General features: G+C 36.7%; 1 protein-coding gene across 1 annotated transcript in view; it reads right to left on the bottom strand.

Moving 5' to 3' along the window:
• LOC134535042 (uncharacterized) overlaps positions 1–25,352 on the bottom strand; it is a 168,431-nt gene that overhangs the window by 87,368 nt on the left and 55,711 nt on the right. Inside the window, exons 31-42 of the mRNA XM_063373878.1 lie at positions 24,444–24,600; positions 15,180–15,261; positions 14,196–14,412; positions 12,600–13,091; positions 11,147–11,337; positions 9,359–9,526; positions 8,225–8,368; positions 8,055–8,136; positions 5,532–6,025; positions 3,042–3,197; positions 2,078–2,377; positions 1,236–1,419 (exon numbers count right to left, since the gene is read on the bottom strand). Of these exons, the coding sequence (XP_063229948.1) occupies positions 1,236–1,419; positions 2,078–2,377; positions 3,042–3,197; positions 5,532–6,025; positions 8,055–8,136; positions 8,225–8,368; positions 9,359–9,526; positions 11,147–11,337; positions 12,600–13,091; positions 14,196–14,412; positions 15,180–15,261; positions 24,444–24,600 (2,667 nt within the window). The remainder of the gene's footprint in view (positions 1–1,235; positions 1,420–2,077; positions 2,378–3,041; positions 3,198–5,531; positions 6,026–8,054; positions 8,137–8,224; positions 8,369–9,358; positions 9,527–11,146; positions 11,338–12,599; positions 13,092–14,195; positions 14,413–15,179; positions 15,262–24,443; positions 24,601–25,352) is intronic.

Raw genomic sequence — 25,352 nt, 5'->3', positions numbered from 1 at the left:
TTAACGGCACGGCTGCAATATTTTAGCCGTACCATATCCTTACGTGCGGCGCGTAGGGAACCAGCGAGCTGGCAACAGCGCAGTGACTCACCAGTTCCACATCTGCTGCGCACTGTACTCCCCCCCTCCCACCCGGCAACTGATGGCCTTCGTGACGTAGAGAAGGAGGAAGGGAAAGGAAACATTTAGAGCGTGAGAATGGCCGAGGGAGGGATTCCAAAAGAGGGGTTCTGTTCTGTCCTGACACGTAAAACAGGGTACACACTAATTAAAGTTGACGTTTCTTTTACGTTTCTTTTACGTTGCGCTGCGTGTCTTACCTCAACAGAAAACAAGACTGATCCATGTCAGCAAATGTGATGTTAATTTTTTCCCCCGTGCCTTTACTTGAACCATTTCATACGAAACAGCACAGGCATTACTTCTTAATTCAGGTATATAGTTTAAAACTTTAACTTCAAGTTCTGGGAACTTCCCAGCCTTGGGTCCGCGAAACGCACACCGTGTTGCATTTGTTGACTGCAACTGTTCTTTTATTTTCCGCCACTGACGAACACTTTTTTCGTGCACTTCAAACTCCCTTTCAGCAGCCCTGTTCCCATGCTCGTCAGCATAACGAACAACTCTTAATTTAAACCGCGCAGTGAAGGATTTATATTTACCCATTCTGTACTCTACACTACAAAACTCGACGCGAAACTCATGCCTTGAACTTGCGTGCGTGTTGGTCAGCTGTGTTTACCGTTACCGTGCTTTGTTCAGTTCAACGAATTTCCCCACCCTTTCAGGACAGAAGAGAAAGGACAGCTGAAGGTCACGGCTTTGTTTACAGAGTCGTCAACTTTCCATTCGTACTGCGTCCTTTAGGGGTGGCCAAAGTTGTGTTGCCCGCCGTAGACGACTGGTGCGGACATTATGCGAATTTTTAATTTTTTCTTTTAAGGATATATAAATAAAGGGTGCGGACATTATGCGAGGGCGGACATTACGCGAGTGAATACGGTACTTTCCATGAATAGGTTTTGTTTTCATGAGTAATTTACCTCAAATGTTTTTCTCGCTTAAAAATCGCACCCCACTTTTCAAACTTGATTTTAGTATAAAATGTGCAACGATTATGCAATAAAACATGGTATGTCTATTATTAAAATATTTTCTGTTTATACTGTTTAAATTGGTGTATCAGTATGTTTACATTGTTTTAGGGTAAAAAAAATCTAACAATCTGTACTTACTTTCGATGCTGCAAAGTACTGGAAGTATTGGGCGAAACCCTCGTTCAGCCAGATGCAACTCCACCACTTTGGGCTGACTAGATTACCAAACCACATGTGTGCGAATTCGTGGGTAATGATAGTCATGATATTCACTTTGTCTACAATCCGTGATACCAGGTCTTCGTACAGCAGATAAATTTCCCTATCAGACAAATCACACACAATACAAGGAATTGACTGTTGATATTTTCTTCAATTTGTAATTATTCATACCAGTTAACTACTGTGATATTTTTAGACTTTGTTTTTGTGTTTAAATAATTGATAATTGTATAACAAACAGAATTAAAAATCTTAAGGCTTTCTATTCATGTCAGAGATATAATAAGCCAATTGTTTAAGAAAGTTAATAGTATCCCTCCAATTTCTAAATACAAGAGCCCTATAATAATGAAGCCTAAATTAGTATATAAATACATATGTCACCAATAATATTTTACTTTATATCTTGGTTTAAAATATATTGATCTACAATTATTATTAAATGTAAGAAAATTACCTAAAAAAATACAAATTATCCCATTTTGCAAAGAACATATTGAGTAATAATCTCCAACAAAATCAGAAGTACAGATAAGCATTTCTCCGTCCACACTATACTTGGATTAACCAGTAATTCATGTTTACACTATACACATATATATAAACTACTATATATATATTACACTGTCACTATATATATATATATATATATATATATAAATATATATATATATAAATTAAAACAAACATTGTTAAACATCATACTGAACAGAAAACACAAATGAATACCATCTAAGGGGCAACGATACGAAATTTACCTGTAGGTGACAAGCCCCCAGTTCTCCATAGCTCCCGACTGGAAGTCTGGAACAGCCACCTGGTCCATCTTCGGCAGGAAGTAGTCAAGCCCTGTGTACTCTTCCAGAGCCGACATGATCCTCGGACTCACATCCACGCTGTACCGGGCCTGAGCAGTGGCGTCTGCCCGCTGCCAGGTGCTGAAGAACCCATCGCTGGAGCTCATGTTTTCAAAGTCCGAAACTACAAACGCCAGTAGGTACGTGGACATGGGCATTGGCGTCTCTTGGAAGTAATCCCACACCACATCATCGTACTCACTGCAACAAAACCAGGTGGGATATCGTTTACCTTCAAAAAAACTGTCTGTTGGTCAACTTAAAATGTAAAGGCCCTGTCTCACTGTCAAACTTTTGCTTCTGACACCTTCCAATGAATTCTGTCAAATAATGATGAGGGTTTATTGAAAAAAAAACACACACACACTCTCGCACACACATCCACACTCCGCGAGCGCTCGCGCTACTCTTGTGACTTTGACTCTGACTGTTCTACTTGTCGCCATGCGTGTGCCTTAACGCTGCACCACAACTGTCGCCGCTTGGCAAAAACCTCAAAAACACCACCCAGTACCAGAGTGAATCTGAAAGTTTCATTTAAGTTTAAAACCACATAGTTAAATAACAAAAAAACCCTGATACATTTTAAAATTAAAATTCAAACCAGAAAAAAATATCACTACTTGAAAAATTTACTATTAAAACATTTAACAAATATTAATCTACAAAAAGTTGTTACAAAAAAAAGCAAAGAGAACCAACACTCTAAACCTTAAATTTCTGAATGATCCAACTTATGTTTTACTAACAGATTTTGTTTCTTCCATCAACAGATTTGTTTAACTTAAGTGCCAGACCACACGACACAAAAATTCCTTTGAAAACTCTGAAATGTGATGAGAAACGTTACAAATGCTGTACTCACTCATATTCAGAATATTCTAAAGGCATATTACTCAGTGAATGCCTATCTGCTGTCCTTCCAATTATCATCTTGAACTTTGCCTTCATTGCTGGTTCATCGAAACAAGGGAAGGCTCGTCTAGCATGTGTAGGTTCAAATTTAGTAGAAGCGAGCCACCTATGAATAAGAAATGAGAAAAACATTTTTTAACAAAACTTATGTAACTAAGGAATGAGAAATAAATTTATTGACAAGTCTTAAAAGAAATTTAGTTTGATAAATACTAAGACCTATACATAAGGCCTATGTGCTACACAGCATATCCAAAAATGTATATTTTGTTTAAATGACCGAGAGCTGCAATATTGTTTAAAAAGTTACTAATAATTTTATTTAACTTAATTCAATTAGACAAATTAGAGCATTTATTTTATTTTCCAATGATGACAAAAACTATAAAAGTTAATAAACATAATTTTCAAATGTAAGGTTGTACTATTGTAATACTCTTTAATGAAACTAAAATGAAATGATAGAAGACTTTTGTGAAAATGAAATGAAAATGAATTTTTTCTTTTAAAAGTACATGTAATGTATTAAGAAAACAATATTTACCACTATGTAAACTAAAAAAACTTACAAATGATAAAAAAATGCAAATTAAATACTCATAGAATTTATTGATGCAAAAATAAATAAATAAAAATAAGTCAAGAGACCTAAATAAAAACTAAACATTATTTTTAATGTGAGCTTGGCCACACAGATTTTCAACTAACTTTGTAGTCATTTTCTGAACTACCAGTTGTCTTACATATCCTTTAATTAAAATCAACTTACAATCAAGGTTGCATTATACTCAAAAGTGTTTTACAAAAGGTTGTCTTAAGTTCGAGACTGCTTTACACTCAAATTCACTATTTTATTCCAAGTTTCACATTTATATTTATTTTAGGGTTCTCTTTCTTCATTTTGACACTTGGATATACATTAGAAGAGAACATTTTGGTTTTACTCCCTTCCACAATAAAACTTCTTTTAAAATAAAAATATAAAAAAAACTGCCTTTTACATAATGATAATACTGTTGCATATTTGCACAACATTACCCAAATGGCTTAAATGTTACCAAAAATAATACATATTGGTGCCACGAACCTGTTACTCCCAGAAGCAAGGCTGTTTATGTTTACTTCATTACATAGAAGTGCGAAAGCAATTACAGGATAACTATCACATTTAAGAAATAAAACCTGTTATCCACAAATAAAATATCACAGAAAAATGCTGCTAATTGTCAAAAACATACTATAAATGAAGCAAAAATTTATTAACTTCTCATACAATTATTGTTTGACAAAAAATTAATGTATGTATCCTTCAATCTACATATATATATATATATGTATCTAACAATCAACTTAATAATAAACATACAGTAGAATCCCGCTGATGCGACCCCTCACGGTTTCCGGAAAAACGGACTTATAAACGGAATGGTCACAATAGAGAAATCGGGCCAATTCCCCCCCCCCCCCCCACCAAATAATAAAGTGAATTTGCGTCACGCGAGAGTTCGGCTATGCTAGCCGGCTGGTGGTTATTTTCGTTCAAAACGTGGCGAAGGAGCTTGTGTAGATCAGGTAGAAAACATTCGGCTATAAACGAAAGATATAAGAATAATGCTATCCTGAAATGCTGTGACATGTTTTTATTTTAGAGTTGATAATCACAGCGACAGACCGGGATGCGCTTCCACCCTTGCCGTCAGCGATGTTTATTTTGACAATTCAAGCAATTATCTTTTCCACGTCCCTTCACAGCGTACAAAAAAAACAGAAACATAAACACGTTGGAATGTTGCCGCACGCGGTGTGGGAAAGGAGGATGCTGACAGTTTCTCACGCAGAAGGTTGTAATAAGGGAGGGAATGTGTTGAAATGTTAGTTGGAAAAGGGGGGGGGGGGGGGGGGGTATGTTTTTACATGGTTTGTGGCTCTGGGAGGGATGGGCCTTGAAATATTAGCAGGGGATGGGAGAGGTAAGCGTCACGTCACATATGACGTCAAGCCGCCGCTACCGCCAGCCTGGCCGGACAAGTTTCTTATGCTCTCGCAGAAGCTACCGCAGTGGCTTTTCGTGCGACAGTGGACGTGCCGAGCTCGGCTAGACACTGCCGCGTGGACAGTCTAGAGGGGTGGTATCTATTTTTAGCCGTCTTTTGTATGCCTGCCTGCTTACAGTACAGCGCTCGCCAAGATAAACGTGAACACACAGCGCCTAACAAAGTGTAACAGACTTGTTTTTCAGCCGATTTTACTCAAATTGTCGACTTTCTCTGCTCAAATTTTTCACGGTTTCTCAAAAAACGGTTGTATAAACGGAATGGACGCATCAGAGGGGGGGTCGCAAAGGCGGGATTCTACTGTTTGCCTAAAAACTGGTTGAATATCAGTATAATTGTTTAGTTTACGGGCAATGAGTATTAATACTAGTTTTACATGCTAATACCTCTTTGTTCCATTCTTGTAGTAGTAGGATCTACTGAAACCATTCATGTCCTCGCGGTGGTACCCTTTATAAGACATGTACAGCTGGTAACGACTCCCCGCCACCAGCTCCTGCTCCAGCTTGATGTCCAGGAACTGTCGCACCGGGTCCATGGTCACCGCGGCGACGCCCACGCCCACGGATATGGTGTCCTCCTCTATCTCCAGGTCGTGCGCGTGCAGCGTGATGCGGTCCGTGTTGCCGGTCACCACGAAGGTTATGTTGACGCGGCCCTCGAACTGGAAGGTGCCGTCGTCCAGGTTCGGCCTCAGGACCACGTGGTAGTGCTCGGGCACGATGCTGGTGGGCAGTCGGTAGTCCTGCTGCTTCACCCAGTCGGACACCGCGGCTCCGTGGGTCTGCAGCCACTGGAGGTTTGTCTCGGCCGACTGCAGGCTGCTGAGGAGGGTGTTGGAGCCGATGTCGGCCGTGATGTTGGCGACTACTTCCTTCAGCTGCAAGAAATTAAAGTTAAATTTGATGACTGTGTGCTTTTAAAATATCCTTTAATCCTATAAAATTGACCCCATAGAACAAGTTATTTGAATGTGAAATTAGTGATGGCCCGATATTCGATATCGGAGATCGGTGATATCGGCACATTTTTCAATATCGGACATCGGTAAATACTTCCGATATTTTGGTAACCGATGTTTGCTCTCGCCAATAATACTTCTCACATAACCTTAACCGTAATTCCAAGCTTATTTTCCGCGGGCGTAATTTACCTTTTTTCACGACACCATCACCATATTACCTAGTAATTCCAAGCATATTTTCCACAGAAACAATTTCAAGATTTCAAGCCTATTTTTTCTTTCTGAGACTGCAATGCATCCCGATGGTACAATTCTTCCATGTGTACACAAATCCCAGTCATTAGTGCATATTTATTCGTTTCAGATATTCGCAAAATGTTTTCGCTTGATGAATTTTCGAAGTTCACTAAGTGTACAGAAATAGAAAACATAAATGAAAATAATTACGATATTTAATTTAATAAGTGGTGTAGCTATAAGTAAACATGAAGAAGAATAAAGTTGCTGCTTGATAACAGGCATTTTCTTTCCGTGTCGTTTCCTGGTCGCCAACTGCTGTTCTATACAAAGACGTTACGTAAGTTTTACAAAAGCTAAAATATGAAATGTGTTTAAGTAGGGTAAGTTGCAGCAAAGGTTTTATGTTGGCTATATTGAGTGCATTGTCAACCACATAAATAAAGATGTGTGGTTTTTATAAACTCTGCAGTACGTTTCAAAGTTGTATTACTTTTCACATATTTCTAACGTGTTTTCGCACCAATAAATGGAGTGATAAACTTGAACAATTGTCACAAAATTTGCTAATTGAAGACCTTCCTTTCTAGCGTGTCGTTTACCATGATGAAATTTTACAAAGGGTACAAAAGTTTGATGTTTTTCGGACGGTATATTTTATAGATTACAGTTGAGACACTGGACTAAGTACATGCAGTGACTCGTGATTCATACATTATAAAAATTACACTAGAGACTAATACCGGACAGCTACAAGATTTCATTCTGAAAGATTATTTAGCTCTGCAGGTGGAATTTGTACCAAAAAACGGAATCGCCTTTCACCTGAACACATTCAAATGCTAACATTTCTCCACAAAAATCTGAAATTTGTTTCCTTGTATGTAGTTACAATATATTTTTTGCATACTGTAGGTAATACCTACACCAGAATATTGCTTTATCTGGCCTTGAAAAATAATTTAATTTTTGACCTTGAATTTAGTGAGCTTATTTGTAGGCCATTATAATAATTTCATTATTAGCTTACATTTAATGTGAATTTACAATATTTTACAATTAATAAAAATAATATACATTCACATAAGTATGTTTTATTAATATTTAACATTTTTCATTATTGTCTCTAACAATACTCCAGAACCACAATTTTATAGAATCAGTGTTAGAAATGAGATAGGCCTATTATCGGAATATCGGATATCGGGTATCGGATCGGTAAAATTTGGGAATATCGGAATTGGTATCGGTATCGGGTTTTTGGATATCGGGCCATCACTATGTGAAATTATGAAACACCGCAGTTTAAACGCTACAAACCTTCTCTAGACTTTACAGTGTTGATATTGGAGAATAAAACCAATACAATATTGCCTGAAAATGCCAGTATTTAAGATATTTTGTCTATTTATATAAAATACTGCAATACAATAATATGTACCGATAGTTAAAGTTCAATGTTAGACTGTATGAAACTATTTGAAATTTTGCTTACATTTGTAAGTCATGACATTAAAAAAAAGAATAACTGGCAACCGCAATCTTCATAAATGTGCACAATCAAATATTACTTCATCTGCATTAGCAAGCAATTCAACATTTAAAAAAATTATTGCTAAACAAAAGCAATACTGTGACAGACCGCACTTACTTTCATTTTTATTCTGGTAATTCTTTCAGGTTTATCACTTAAAGTAATCAAACTTACCAAATCCAGCTGTTGCTCTGAATAAATGGCTCCTGCAATTCCAGATACAATTGAAGATAAGGAGGCTGTTGAGTTGTTGTTGCTGAAAGAAAGAAAAAACTTACATAATAATACCCAGTAAAGAAAAACATTACTAACATTATTAAAATATTAAAATAAAATTCACTTACAATTCAATTATTTCATTATAGTTTTCACTCAGGAATCTAATAGTGTAGTTCACTCCATAATGGTTGTTGTAGACAGATGGATAAACTGTTGACATATCTTGACTTCTGATGTATGAGTCGTTTGATATCGTCCTTTGCAAATGCCTGAAAATATAATAAATTCATTTTCATAAAACTCTAAAATAACTAATAGCTCATTTTGATTAACGTTTTAAGAAAGTAAAAAAAAATTTCAGATTCAGGCAAATCATATGTGTTTGTTGCACATTCTTGGAAGTAGTTAAACATAACAATTATGAGTAATTTATCAGAAAATAAAAATTAAAGGAATAACGTTATGAAAATATCACTTTTGTATAAGCTGCTACAATAGTTTATATCATGACATGGACATAATCAGTCACTGTATAAACTATTATAAAAAATGGTTTTACTATTGGATGGCATTGACAGCTAGACATATTAGAACAAATCGAACTTGACATAAAATATAAAATTATAAACTAAAATTAAGCTAAAGAGCTGAAGATTAAAATTAAAAGGAGAGCACTATTTTAAATAACAAATGACTTATTTGAAGCCCAATAACACATCCCAAATAATAATGGAATAAGGAAGTGGTGTTCAAAAGAACAATATTTGAGTACATATTAAAAGGTACTCAATAAAAACTGTTTGGAATTTTTCTATAATACTTTAGAAAAATAAACAACAGGAAGATAATTTTTTTTTCAAATCAGGGAAATAATTGCAGTTAAAGTGATAAATTTCTTTGTGGGTTACTATCTTAAAACCTACTTTTCTGTGTTACTAAGGAATAAAGGAGGAAAAAAAATACCTTGTGTAGTGATGAAATTATTTTTGTATCTCTAGGTATGAAACAATTTACCTGTCAATACAACCCACAGTACTTGAACAACTAAGATGCTATAATTAAATTGCTGATCTCACATAGGTTATAATTATACATATTTGTACTGCTCTCATAAGCAGCTTCAACACAATGCTAAGAATTTGTTGCATATATGATCCAAAATGTTTCATCCAATGTACACACATAATATAAAATACAAGGGAATTTTTTTGAGGACTAAAGTTCAACAGACACAACACTGCATATGGTATTATACACACCTGTGAGCTAGCGTCTCGTTCCTGGTACAACCCATAACTCCCAGTATCAGAATCTGTTCCGTGTTCACGTTGTGAGTTAAGTAGCGATTCCATAGGAAGTCGAACTCCGCTTCTCCACCATATCGAAGGCCATTGCAGTAAATTACTGTCTTCAGGTCTGGATTAATACTGGAGCAAAAAACACATTTTGTTTAGTCTCTATTGATGGCGTTTTTAACATTTTTTCAGTATCTCAGATTCTTTACAATAACTAGCTGCTGTTGCCATAGAGTTAAAGTAACATTATCTCTCATGTTAAAATACACATATTTATTTTCCCATTTAACTGAAATTTTATTTTCCCATTTTATCGAAATTTTATTTAAATATGGAAGTAAAAATTAAAATAAGAATGTGTGTAACTCAGTACACGCGATAGAAGGGAAACATCTTTGGCAATTAAAACCTCTACTCGTAAGTATATCGTAAGGGGTAAATGGCCGAGAGAAAGAAGACAATTTTCTAAAAAAAACCTAATAGTATTAATAGGATTTAAGGAAAGTATTTTAAGGATAAAATTGAAAAAAATTATAGCCAAAATATCAGTTAAATTTTTGAGTTTAATTTCTTGATATTTACACTAAAATTTATATTCTAAGTTATGGTAACTAAAATATGAAAGATACGTAAGCAACCATTCACATGTTGTTTACAATATTTTAAACATAGCCAACCTATTTTAAATGCAACCAAACTAAATCATAAAACTGTTAATAATTGGTAAACTACTTAAAATACAGAAATGCTGTTTTACAGAATGATTAGAAACAAGTACCTATTCTCTGTCCTTTTCACATCGTTGTTTCACGAAAACGTTGCGTAAATGCGGCCTCTAAATTTTACTCTCCTCGCGCCAAACGAAGTTTCACTTTAAAAATATGTACCACACAGAGTTAAAGACTTTTATAATCATTACTGAATAGCAATATAATTTTAACAGTAATACCAAAGTTGAAAATGTTGATTGCGACATTTAACCCATAATAATGAAGGAAACGCTTTAGTGAAATGAAAACCATCAGTAATGAAAAACACTGGGTGAACTAAAAACGTCAGTAGCACCATCATGTGACCTGGGGGCCGAGGTCAACAGTTGGCATCCACCCGAAAAAAAAATCTGAACGCAAGCTGCTCAAGTGGCACTGGATTACTGCATGCTTATGGTGCCAGCCCTGTACGTGCTGTCCACCTGCGGGTGGTGCCTGCAGTCTTATTTTGTGTATTATTTTTTGTGCACTGTTTTGTCTTTATGTGAATGTATTTGTTCTTATTTTTGCACACTTGTTAAGCATTGTACAAATATAAATAAATAAATAAATTAATAAGTTACAGAACGTGCCAAAACATAGAATTATAACACCCTTCACTGTACTACTCAAGGGTATGTGCAGGGGTGATTTGGGGGACGGATATCACCTACCCTCCCCAAATTCTTATAAAATTATCATTCCCACAAACAAATACAAATTATATAAAAGCAAACAGGTGGCAAAGAGATTCAATCCCCCTACACCCTCAAATGAAATTTTGCGTACATTCCTGATACTACCATTACCGAAGTGGGACTTGAATCCACGAACACCGAGTTGTATGTTGGCTGCTCTGACCTAGATACCATCGACACCGGCTCCCTTACAAAATGGTAGTTTCAACTGGGAATGGAGAGCCTATGAGTTGAATAAAGAACTTAAAAAAATGGCTCTTGAAAGAAAATGCTCAATTTCAATGCTAACAATCTCAGTGCCTTACGTGTAGTTGTCCGGGTCGGCCATGAGCTTGGCGAACTCGCTCCTCGCCATGTCAGTGCAGCTCTTGACTCCGTAGTTGCAGGCCCAGGAGGCTATCAGGTTCCTGTGCAGTCGGGTGACGTGGGTGTCCTCGGACCGCTCCTCCAGCCCCAGGGAGGCGAACACCTTCTCCAGGAGTTTCAGCACGTAGCTCTGCAAACACAAAAATATAAGTAGCGCATGTATCTCAGTGCAGGTGATAGAAGTGAAACTTCTTTGACGATTCAAACCTCGACTCGTAAGTATATCGTAAGGGCTAAAATGGCAGATATAGAGAGAGAAAGAGAGTAATAAGCCAATTTTCTAAACAAACACGAATTAACCAAATTATTACTCACTTCAAAAATAAGCCCAAACCCTGTACTGTTGCCCGCGGCCCAAACAAGTCGGATGGCATCATGCGCAGGCGGGTCCCTACCGCCGTGACCCGCCTATCCCTGCAGCATGGCAGGGTTCAACCTGAGCTGCACGCCGCCAATTGGAGCTTGCTCAAGGCATAGGGGCTCGACAAGTTCTCTGCACCGTCCGCAGCCCAATCTCCGTCCTTTTTGCGTCGGAAACATTTCACAGCAATGTTCCACGAAAACGTTGCATTAATAATCAGCTTTGAAATTTTACCCCAAAGAAGTTTTGCTTCAAAAATTCCACAAATTGTTTCCTTGCAAAAATTGTGTTGAAACCTACAATGGCTTCCTTGTGGATGGTGAAAAGGATAGAACGTAATTTCAGTGTCTTGCATACGAGGACGATGACACTTCCGACATGAATGGGAGAGTTGTTGCTATCTCCATTTTCTCTTATGAGCCTGAAAACTTCACTTAGACTCAGGTAGTACAGTATCTTTGAGTTGATTAACTACAAAGAAAAGATGAGTTATTATTTGGTACCCGACAGGCCACGTGTATGTTTATGTGCATTGTGAGCAAAAGATTTGAAAATTATTGTTATACCTTATTATTATTTTACACTTCTATGACTCTGTGGATAAGAATGAAAAATTTTGGATTAACAGAATGATAATATGTTACAATCATTTCAGAGATGTTCAAGTCTCTTTCGATTAATAAAGCTACGTCCACCAGCACAGATGAAGTGAGACATTTTGAATACAAAAAAAATCCATTGTCATTAAAAAATACTGAATAAAAAATTCCCATAAATGTGTAGTTAAACCTGAATTATATTAAGTAAATATTATTTGAGAAGAATTTGTTTTTGAATCAAAGTTTTCCTACTTAGGGAATCTATATAATTTTTGGAAAGATACATTATTACCCAGGATTTTACTCTTCTGACTAAATAATGTCTAAATTTCTAAATTTACTAAAAATCTTAAGAGCAAGTTTTACTAGAATAATAAAGAATTTAAAAGAAGACCAATCATAATGAAGGTACTGAAAATTATTATAACTCACCTTGAAGACGTGATGTTCGTACTCTCCCAGCCCCATCATCCGGCGGTCGATGTAGCTGAAGGCACCGAGGGCAGCGGCCCAAGGCACGTACTCCGTCTCGAAGGTGAGGTACCGGGACAGCCGGAGCGCCGTGCCGTAGTCCAGGCTCCCGGCCCGAGCCAGCGCGAAGGCGTCGTCCAGCAGCTGGGCGCGGTTCAGCACGTGGATCTCGTCGTGGTACTCGGAGCGCAGGTAGTCGGACAGCAGCGCCCAGTTGCGGGCGTCGTAGTTGACGCGGTAGAAGCCCGTCTGCTGGATGTTGAAGAGGACCCACTGGGCGGGGCTGGCGGCCAGGCTGATGGTCCAGCTACTGACCTGCAGGCCGGTGAGCCAGTGGTCGGCGGTGGTGGAGGTGAAGTTGGGGCTGGCCTGCGTGGTGTAGGTCAGGGGCACCCACCAGCGGTACGTGCGTGTGTCGCTGCTGCTCGCGTCCCGCCGCAGCAGGAAGCGACTCTGTGGATCACATGGCCATGTGAAAACATTTTTTACGCCAAATTTATGTGAGCACAACCTTAATTACATAAAAAATTCTTTAAACACTTGTATATTTTGTACCTGCATACTCATAGGCATAACCCTTACATTCCATAAAGAACTATGTTCTGAAAAGAATTGAAAATATTTTAGAAAACCTACCAATGAAATCTGAGAAATACAAAATTTTCTCTAGATAAAGTGATAAATTTGTATGTACTGTTAAATATATGATGAACTACATCTTTATTATTTGTCTTAGTTTTGTGCTAGCTATGAAAAAGTATTTCATTGGTAACAAAGGAAATCAATAACTTCCATATATAACCTATACAATACTTTCTTGACATAAAAATTAATAAATTTTATTGAGTATGCTCCTAAATGAAAAAAAAAAAAATTACTTATATTCATTGAAAATAAACAATTAAAATAGAATTAACCTATTGTCAACAGAAAATTATTGTTAGGTTTCGTTGCATATATTTTTATTTTATAATCATTTCTCACTCAGTGATTTTATTTTACTGCCTGTTTTCAAACAAATGCAAAGCTTAAAAAGAATTGTTTTTGTCTTATTTTAAATAATGATTGCATTATAGTAGTGAGTACTATTATGTCCTTAAAGAATCACTCGTACAGCCCTTCAGTAATTAAAATACTATCTCAATACGACCAAGCAACTTCAGTGTACTAGGGTTGTGTGGTATCACCCACTGAAGAAAGAAGTCATAAATCTGTAATGAGTGTTTTTCAAATTTTCCAGGTTGTTCAAACAAAACGGTTTGTAAGCCATTCTCCAATAAGCCCCTTTGCATAATGTGTGTTTATAATTGAGAGATGCCGAAAGTCGAGATAGGTAATTTTTGTTTTCCATAGTTGGATGGTAAACACTTGTGCTATGAATTGTAAGTACCTGTAAATGAAGTGATATACATAGAAAAAAATGGTGGACAGGTATGTTTATCGTAATAAAAACCAATATATAAATTGATCTGGAAAGCAAATTTTCTATTCTAAAATATATCAGCATTTAAATAAACAATACTAGAAGGTGCATATCCTTATAATATAACAACCAACCTGAGTTACTGTGGCAGTTCGTGCAGCATAATTCCTTGTTACTGTAACAACAGGATAGCCCTTCTGTAATGTCCACGTGTCCATGATCGTTTTCAAGAATATTGGCAAATTTCTGTGAGTGGTATTCAGGCCAGCCTCTGTTTCCATCTGAGTGTCTTCATCGTATTGCTCTTGCAAGGCCGAAAAGAGATAGTCCGGAACCGTCGTACTGTTGGCGCTGAAATGTTATGCAGTGTTTGTTAGTTAATTTTTTTCCTTTAGTTTACTTGAAAGTATCAAGGCTCAGTTTCACACACCAAGTTAAATTTTTCATTTTCTTGTCTTTATTATTAGTTAAGGGGCTAAAACTGAAATTCTTTCATGGTAACTCCCTTTGAAATTATTTTTCTCTCACAAATATTTTCACCAGAGATTCATTTAGTGCAATGTAATGAATGGGTATACAAATCACACAAGGTTTTAATAATTATTATATTATATTATACTTAGCAAATAACTGTTGAAAATATTAATGACAGAACAACAAATGAAATAGTGGTATTCAGTGGTGGAGGGAGGAAGGGGATAGGGGTGTTATAAAGTTATGAAAAACATGCAAAATAAGAAAATATCAGAGAAGACAGTATGTTACAGTGTGAGAAGCGCGTCGCTTACAGCTTCTTATTACAGGCCTATATGTTAGTGTTGAATAGTAATGTAAGTTTTTTTTTAATACTTGTGTTCAAAGTTCGTTAAAATTTTTTACACCTTCCCACCCCAATAAATCCTTTTACCCACCACTGAAGGTATTGAGTTAAAATTTTAGAAATAGCCCTTGAATAATAGTTATGGCCACAAAATGTAAAAAATTATCATGGTCATATAAGACCAAGCCTTACATCAATTTAATGAACCAGGTCCTTGTGCAATTCTGCAATATTTTTCAAACATACTCCTTAGAAAAAGAAAATTGAAAATGTGATGAATAATAACATTTGTACTTACTTTTGTTTTAAATATCTGTTCAAGCCCCTGCGAAAAGTATCTTTGGTTAAGAAATGCTCCATCATTCTTATGACAGATGCCCCTGGAAAAAAATTGAATTATTTGCCTACATTCGTAAGTAGTATGAATAAGGCATTACCTAAAGCAAAAGAGAATTCATAACTAGAATCTAATAATACGTGGACACATCCAAATGTTGCTTTTTCACTACCATCTTCTTTCTTCTCCCCGTGAATGAACTGCATCTATACCATCTAGTGACTGTTTCTCTCTATCCTTCATTGGCAACAGTCAAGCCTACAATAATAGGGCAAAGACAAGGTATAACTACAAACAAGATTATGTGGTTTTACTTTAAGGTTAATTATGTTTTTAAAACAGGAGATTTCGGTGTTAATATTTATATTAATTTTTGTAAATTCGGTTGATTCATGAATGTAGCATATTATTAAACAAATTAATAATATTTAATAGTAATATTGAACTAATAAAAATAAATTTGTAAGTATTTGTGTGTTTGAAAAAGGTACTAAAGAAAAAAAAAATTAAAAGTGAGTTACTTACAACAATTGCCAGATTAAAAAAAAAAAATTCCAGTCCACTTAGTACATTCATTTTGATTCAAACTTACTGCTAAATAACAATAAATGAATTTATTATATGAAAAGATTATGTTTTTGTTATTTGAGTAAAATTTTTATTAATAATGCTGATAAATTTTACAATTTTAGTTGCACTTCAGTGCTAAATGGTATATTAACTTGCATTTCTGCGTTACATGGTGTATTGGCACACTTTTCGGTTTTACCGCAATCCACCAAATAATCTTGTTCCTAGTTATAACTCATGGGTCATGGTCACGTGTTACCTTTACTTGCAGCACTGAAGTTACATTTTCATGTCACTTTTGAGACTAGGAGCGACCACTCGTATCACGAGATTCGGACAAGGAGCCTGTGGTGCGGCAGTCAGGATCCTTTCCGTATGATGCTAGATAAATAGTGTGGCCATAGGCGGCATGGCCACTTGATTTTATATTTATTTTAAGTAATTTTGAATTATGGCTGTTACGTTATTTTAGTTTTAATATTTGCCCCTTTCTTTTTTTTTAAAGAAAGTATTGGTTTGTTATATGTTTTGTAAATCTTATTTTTAAATATGTTTTTATATTATGTTATTTTTTACGTTAATGGTTTAGTTTCTTAATATTTAATAATAACGTTTTGGACTTTTAATTAAAATACTGTGTGCGACGCTTCCCCGCTGTGAGCATGCAAATGGACTGTTCCAAGACTATAAGGTGGTGGGGGAAATACGTCAGGTGGCCAGAATGAGCTGTGCGGGACTCGTCAGCTGATCGCCGGGTGACGCGTATGCGCTTCGGGCGTTACGAGCGCGATGATGGCTTGTGGTATTGGGCCGGCGCGGACTCGCGAATACTTTTTAAATAAAATCAGCTGACGTGTATTGAGCATTGGGAAATACTTACGTTGTCACGGGTGCTGCCAAGAAGAAGAAGAGTTCACGCTACATTTTCCGTTGAATGCCGAGTTAATATGAAGCATTTAGCACCTCTGCTAAATTACAGCCCGCTAAACTCCGGGCCAGGAGGTCCGGGGTGTGATTTGACGTACATCATTCATCCAAGTAAGTGATTCCAGCTCCGAACCCTTGCCCCTGTAACCCCGGGGCGTTGATTTAGACTTGGCCAAGAAATAAGAGTGAATAATCCGAAAAATAACTTCCGCCTAAAGACCCTGATCACAACTTCGAGTGTATGTTCCATCGTGGTACCCATTTTTAACGAACTTTGTATCATGCTTGCCGCGAAGCGTCGTAAATTAAAAATCACCCGGGTGTAATTAAGACATTTTAGAGTGACATTTATTTTTATTAACTTTTATTTAAAAAGAATTGTAATTCATTATTTATATACATATATATATATATTTTTGGAGCTGCTTGTCATCAATGTTTGATTTTATTACGGTATTTATTTATTGGTATATACTAAAACGTGGCTCTATTAAAGGCCTCTGTAGCACTATAGGGCAAAAGGTTATAGGCATTATTGTAATCTTTTTGAGATTTTGTTTTCAATTAAATTGCCTGCCATGTTCATGCACAAGTAGTCCCATTAAAGTTGTTGGCATTGCAAGTAATTACGTGTTTTTCGTTTTAAATACTATTACTCTGTTCTCTTCCTTTTCCAAAAGGTCTTTGAATAATTTACTTAAGAATTTTGGGGCACTTGTTTATTGGAGCAGCGCGCAAAATAATAATTTGAGGAAGGCTGTTCCCAGACGGGTGTCTAACTTGTGGTGGTGTGACACAGGGGGTGCCTACCACGACAAAGTGCGCCACTCTGCTGGGAAGAGCAGATTTCTAATAGTATTTGCGACTATTTTGTGTTTGAGCATGGCGGTAAATTGGGTATATGAACTTGAGCGGGGCGGAATTATGGCTAACTTAGAAGCGGCAGGAGTAGTGGTCGAAGACGATGATGACATAGAGATACTACGACTTAAATTAATAGAAATTATAAAAGAAAATTCAGATGGGGGACGCGATAATATTCAGCCTGTTTGCACAGATGAAAGGGATGTGGTGAGCCAAATAGAAGCTAACCAATTAATCAAAGAGATTGATTCTTTGCCTCTTTTGCAGAAGGGTGGTCCCATGGAATTGCTAGAATTTTGTAAAAGCGTAGAGGAATTGTTGCAATTGCGCATTTTTACGAGCGCGACCAGCCTTTTTAAATGCATAGTTGGTAAATGCACAGGTGTGGGACGGACTATTATCGCGCGCGGACTCGCGGAAAATTTAGATTGGAAAAAGGTTAAGGGTTTACTTTGGGATAACCTGTGTCTTAGACGGGTTAAATACGGGATAATCCATCAATATGTGAATCGGTTTCAAAGAAGAGATGAGTCAATGGGCAGTTACGTGCATGAAATTTTGCAATATGCGAAAATTTTTGAAGATCATTTTTTGGAGGGAGAAGTAGTGAGTCTAATTTTGGAGAATATGAATCCCGAAGTTCGTAGGGAGTGTTCATTCCTAAAGAGACCAGAAAGGGTAGGTGAATTATTAGAGTGGGGCGTGAAAGTTGATAATTTAATGTTCGCGCGGGTAGAGTACGAAAGGACCGCGCGCTTTGATAATAAGAGAGATAGTGTTCAGGGTATAAAAACTGATACTGCTGAGCCCGAGAGGGTGGATTTTCAGAAAAAGGTAATTACGCGAACATGTTACCGATGCCATGCCCCAGGGCATTATGTGCGGCAATGTAAACACGAGAAGAAGGTTCCGGGTTACGAGTTAAGGGAAAGAAAAAAAGATTTTATTAAATGTTGTATACTTAAAGACAATAAAAATGATGCGGGTAATTTAATGCCGCGTCAGGGAGCAAAGGTTGAGAATAAGGTATGTTTTTCTTGTGAGAAATTTGGGCATTTAAGCCGGAATTGTAACCAGAGAGATGGAAGGCCCAGGGATGGAGGCAATAGGAATAGTTATAAAAAAAATGTTAAATGCTTTAAGTGTGATGAGTTAGGACACTTAGCGAGAGAATGTCACGAGAAATTGAAAATTATTAAATGTGGGTATTGTGGGCAAGAGGGACATCTCGCGTGCTGGTGTAGATTAAAATCGCGTGATAAGAAATATAGGTTTAAAGAAAAACACAGATTAATGGTAATGCGAAATATCAATAATTTTTGTATGAAGGTTGAAGTGGGTGATAGGAAGGTTACTAGCCTAATTGATACGGGAGCCAGTCAAAGTTTTGTGAATCAAAAATTTGCGGATGAATGCATGAAAATAAAAAAAGGATTAGGGAAGGGAAAAGTGAACCCCTGTTACTTCAAAATTCAACTGGCGGACGGTAAGATATACGAAAGTAAATCAAGCGTTATTTTGCACATAAAAGTTGAAAAATTTTCATGGGATCGAAAATTTTACGTGATACCTAATTTGATATTTGATTTAATTTTAGGTATGGATTTCCTGAGCGACACTAAGGCTATTATTGATTGTAAACAGAGAAAATTGAATTTTGGTTTTGAACCTCGGCATCAAATAATGCTAGAAAAACCTAAGAAAAAAAAGATGGTGTGTGGGGGGATAGAAGAAGCACGGGAAAGGTTAAGTGAAAGAGAGGCAGACAAGATACAGCAGGTAATAGAGGAATTTAAGGATGTTATTACTACTCGGATAGGGAAGTGTGAGTTGGCCCCATATGTCATTAAAGTAAACGATGAAGTGCCAATAAAATGTGCCCCATACCAGTGTGCTCCCCCGAAAATGAAGGCATTTAAGGGTATTATTCGAGATTTACTCGAACAGGACATTATTACGCATTCTGACTCACCATATGCCTCTCCCGCATTTTTAGTAAAGAAGAAAAGGCCAGGGGAATACAGGCTTGTGCTGGACTATAGATTTTTGAACCAGAAGGTGCTATTAGATCCCCATCCCATGCCGAAAATAGAAGTTCTATTGCAATATTTGAGTAAGGCTAAATTTTTTACGATTTTGGACCTGAATTCCGCTTTCCACCAGTGTATGTTGCACGAATCCAGTCGTAAGTACACGGGGTTTGTCACCCCCTGGGGTCATTACGAGTGGAAACGAGTCCCCTTTGGGGTAAATTTTGGTGCACAATGCCTTTCACGTATTCTGGGAAAAATTTTGAATGAAGAGCAGTTTAAATTTGTGCTTAGTTTTCTTGATGATATCTGTATCTATTCGGAGTCTTTAGAGGAGCATGTTGAACACGTGAGGGTAGTGTTAGAGAAATTACGATCTGCGGGATTTACCATTAATCCTGACAAAGTTTGTTGGGCCAAAAACCAAATACATTTTCTCGGGTTTGTGGTAGGAAATGGGAAGTTAGAACTGGACCCCTTGAAAGTGGCACCGATCGTGCGTTTTCCCCCCCCTAAGAACGTAAAAGGGGTTATGCGTTTCTTGGGAATGGTAGGGATTTTTAGTAGATTTATTCCGAATTATGCGGAAATTTGTGCATCTTTAAATCATCTCAAGAAAAAAGGTGTAGCTTTTACATGGGGAGAGGAGCAAGATAGAGCATTTAAGGAACTGAAGAAAGCCCTTTCGGAACCACCTATACTCTCGTTGCCAGACTTTGACAAAAAATTTATTGTGCAGGTGGATGCGTCTAGTTTAGCATTGGGCGGGGTGTTATTACAGGAAGGTCCTAAAGGGTCGCAACCGGTGATGTACGTCAGTCGTACCCTTAATCGGCATGAACGTAAATATAGCGTTTATGAGAAAGAGGCTTTGGCCTGTATTTTCGCTGTAGAACGTTTTGAAAATTTTTTGGAACATGCCGAGTTCGAGCTTTGTACCGACAACCAGGCGCTCACATGGTTATTTTCCCACCCCCGCCAATTAGGGAAAATAGGGCGATGGATAATGCGCCTAACCCGTTTTAAGTTCCAAATCAGACACGTAAAAGGTAGTGAAAATGATGTTGCCGACGCGTTATCCAGAATGTATGACCCTCAAGATTTTGAGGCTGAGAAAGAATATAGTGAGGCGGATGATTTAGATGCGAGTAGTGAAGCTGAGGATTTGGTAGTTTGTAACGTGTTGGGCGAATTTCCCGAATGTTTTGTAGATTTGAAGGAATGGCAAAGCAAGGACCCGGAAATTAGGGATATCCGAGCGGGTATTCATGAACCTAAATTTCAAGATTTTCAGGTAATTAAAGATAAAGTGTATTTAGTAAAAAATGGAAAAAGGTTAGTATATGTGCCGAGAGGATTAATTAATATGGTCATTAGATATTTTCATGACTCAGTAGTAGGGGCTCATGGGGGTATTGAAAAGACTTTTGAAAAAATTTCGGCCAAATTTTATTGGTCTGACGTGGAGCAGTATGTGAGACAATGCGAACTTTGCCAGTTGGCCAAACAGCCACGTAACACTAAAGTGGGAAAATACTCTGTGGAGAAAATTACTCGACCATGGGAAAGGGCGTTTATTGACGTTTTTGGTCCCTTACCCAGGTCTATGAAAGGGAATAATTGCTTACTTATTCTGGTAGATGGTCTTAGTAAATTTTGTATATTTTTGGCCATGCGCGATATGAAAAGTGCTCAAGTGGTGAAGAATTTGGTGGAAAAAGTGTGGAGTTTATTCGGGGCCCCAGAGCAACTAATTTCGGATAATGCTAGTTACTTTAATAGTGAAACCTTTAATCGTATGTGTTTAAGCTGGGGCATAAAGCATATTAATACTAGTCCATATTTCCCAAACCCGAACTTGGTAGAAAGAGTAAACAAAAACGTTAAAGTTGCCCTAACCATTTTTCACCAACGCGATCAACGCAAGTGGGATGAATATTTACCTTTTTTAAACTTGGCTTTTAATACGACCAGGCATGGTGCCACAGGAGTTACCCCCGGGCATGTATTTATAGGACGCGAGTTATGCCATCCATTGTTAAATATTTGGGGGTTGGAATCCGATAATTTGCTTATACACAGCCCCCGAAAATTAGAGCAGCTGTGGGACCAAGTTGCTGCAAATTTGGATAAAGTGAGGCTTAAAATGAAGTCTCAATATGACAAAGACCGGCTACCCAATCCTTTCACTGTGGGTCAAGAAGTAGTATGCCGTCAATTTTGGCAGAGCAACAAAGCCAAATTCCGTGCCGCTAAGTTACAAAGTCCATATGGGGGGCCGTTTATTATTAAGAAATTTCTAGGTCCAGCAACAGTGTTGCTTGAAGAAGTAGGAAATAAGTTTAGAGTGCGAAAAGCACATATTACGCATCTTAAGAAATTTTGTGGTAAAAGGAAATGAGTATGTAAGTTTTGGAAAATTTTATTAAATTTCTATTTAGTTTACTGATTTAAGTTTACCATAGTTGTACCTGTTCCACGAGTGTGTTTTAATTACGTGTTGTTCTATCTTGTGAAGCATACTAAATGTGCCTTGAGACTATTTCTAATACTCTCCTTTCGAACTCTAATTTTCATACTTGCCTTATTATATGTTGCTTTAAGTGTTCAAGACTTATGTGGAACTTAGGTAGCTGTAAGATTATGTATTTTAGTTACAATTTTCAGATTTTTTTTTGGCCGGGGAGATTTGTGGCCATAGGCGGCATGGCCACTTGATTTTATATTTATTTTAAGTAATTTTGAATTATGGCTGTTACGTTATTTTAGTTTTAATATTTGCCCCTTTCTTTTTTTTTAAAGAAAGTATTGGTTTGTTATATGTTTTGTAAATCTTATTTTTAAATATGTTTTTATATTATGTTATTTTTTACGTTAATGGTTTAGTTTCTTAATATTTAATAATAACGTTTTGGACTTTTAATTAAAATACTGTGTGCGACGCTTCCCCGCTGTGAGCATGCAAATGGACTGTTCCAAGACTATAAGGTGGTGGGGGAAATACGTCAGGTGGCCAGAATGAGCTGTGCGGGACTCGTCAGCTGATCGCCGGGTGACGCGTATGCGCTTCGGGCGTTACGAGCGCGATGATGGCTTGTGGTATTGGGCCGGCGCGGACTCGCGAATACTTTTTAAATAAAATCAGCTGACGTGTATTGAGCATTGGGAAATACTTACGTTGTCACGGGTGCTGCCAAGAAGAAGAAGAGTTAACGCTACATTTTCCGTTGAATGCCGAGTTAATATGAAGCATTTAGCACCTCTGCTAAATTACAGCCCGCTAAACTCCGGGCCAGGAGGTCCGGGGTGTGATTCGACGTACATCGTTCATCCAAGTAAGTGATTCCAGCTCCGAACCCTTGCCCCTGTAACCCCGGGGCGTTGATTTAGACTTGGCCAAGAAATAAGAGTGAATAATCCGAAAAATAACTTCCGCCTAAAGACCCTGATCACAACTTCGAGTGTATGTTCCATCGTGGTACCCATTTTTAACGAACTTTGTATCATGCTTGCCGCGAAGCGTCGTAAATTAAAAATCACCCGGGTGTAATTAAGACATTTTAGAGTGACATTTATTTTTATTAACTTTTATTTAAAAAGAATTGTAATTCATTATTTATATACATATATATATATATATTTTTGGAGCTGCTTGTCATCAATGTTTGATTTTATTACGGTATTTATTTATTGGTATATACTAAAACGTGGCTCTATTAAAGGCCTCTGTAGCACTATAGGGCAAAAGGTTATAGGCATTATTGTAATCTTTTTGAGATTTTGTTTTCAATTAAATTGCCTGCCATGTTCATGCGCAAGTAGTCCCATTAAAGTTGTTGGCATTGCAAGTAATTACGTGTTTTTCGTTTTAAATACTATTACTCTGTTCTCTTCCTTTTCCAAAAGGTCTTTGAATAATTTACTTAAGAATTTTGGGGCACTCGTTTATTGGAGCAGCGCGCAAAATAATAATTTGAGGAAGGCTGTTCCCAGACGGGTGTCTAACTTGTGATGGTGTGACACAGGGGGTGCCTACCACGACAATAGTGCTTCAGTTACAACACTTTCTTTCATCTTGATTATCTTGCTAACTTCTGCTGGTTAAATAAAATCCTTTGAACTCTGTACTACCCCACTACATTAACGAGACTCAGTCAGACTGATGGTTTCCTGGTTATGTGTTCTTATAAGTTTATTTAGGCACACTTTTGACATGTGTTAATTTCTCAAAACTGAAAAATGTACCATGGCAATACTAAGCCCGTGCAAATGCATAGTTTTTTGCTGCACAGCTAAATTTCCAAATTGAATGTTTAAAATATTCGCAAAGTTGAATCGAATTGGGAGTATTATTCTCGGCTAATAACACTTTTTTTTTAATAAAATATTTACTTTAAGTGTGTAATGTTTGAATTAATTAAGTTGTTAACCAATTGGGCCCTAAATATAACATCTTTCTATAAAATTATAAAATAACCATGCATAGTATTAATACTGAGCATTCATAAAAGCAAACGGAGCACCTTCTTTTGATTTTTTAAGTAACCAACATTATTCAAGCAGAACATATACAACACAAAAAAAAGAGAAGAAAAAACTAAATACTTTCTTGAGCAAATATTAGGCCTTTGATGTTTTAAAGCTTTGCAACAGATACGAAGCTTCACATCAGACGCAAAGCTTTACATCACAACCGAACCTTCAAATAAAATGGACAGCGAAAATTTCCTAAAATTGAATACTAATAAGAGCATCGACTGATTCGCTTAGTCTAAACATCACATACTACTTGTGAAAACGTTCTTATTTGTAGAAGTTGAAGGTACTTTCTTACCTTTGCTGTAGATTATTGTGCTGAATATCGCACTTATTGAAGATGGTGTGTCAACATGTGTTGTTAGGGGGTGCGAAGATTCCAAAGAATCCACAGATAAAGCTCCATGCAACTGGTTAACTAGAAACAAGTAGTCTATCTGCCATGTAGGTTCAATCTAAACAAAAAGCAATACAGTGAAATCTCACTACAACATACTTAATAATGAAAGAACTTTATATTGCAATGTTAATAAATGCAAAATTATATACTTAAAAGTGAGAAATATTAAAAAGTGAGGTACTTAGTAGTGATATTCCACTATAACATTATCAAGAAAATGGAGCTATGCCCTGAAAATATTGTATTGTATTTAGAGTTTTAAACTGTTTGATAGGAAAAAATATTCATGTATGGAACATGGACAAAAGATAATATGGATATGTTTAGTTTCAATATCACTAAATGTAAAAAGAACATCTCTATGTAGGTCAATTAGGATTAACATAAATGAAGACATAGTAGAGGCAACTGATCTACATGTCGTTCTTAGAAGGGCACTATATGATAATGAGATTTGAAGAAGGGACAGCAGAGTAATGATGGTAGTGGAGGTTAAAATGGAGTACTATGAGAAAACTTAAAAAGTTAGGTCTTAGTGTTATATTTAAATTTGTTCATCTTAGAGAGAAACAAACTATATTGCAAAATATTTTAAAAAAAATTATCATTAGGTGTCACAATGTCACACCAAATTATATATCTTAAATATTTTGCAAATAACGTATTTACCCGTGCATAGGACACATTTTTTATTTAAAATATTTACTGCAACCCACATGCAAATATTTTACTTTGGATTAAATAATAAAAAATTGTACTGAGTCGTAGCATATGTGCATAAATAACTAACCTATAATGTTTTTTTAA

The sequence above is a fragment of the Bacillus rossius genome, chromosome 8 (genome assembly GCF_032445375.1).
Source record: "Bacillus rossius redtenbacheri isolate Brsri chromosome 8, Brsri_v3, whole genome shotgun sequence".
Taxonomy (NCBI): Eukaryota; Metazoa; Arthropoda; class Insecta; order Phasmatodea; family Bacillidae; genus Bacillus; species Bacillus rossius.
The sequence above is the reverse complement of the archived record's forward strand: the minus strand, read 5'-3'. Positions and strand labels throughout refer to the sequence as shown.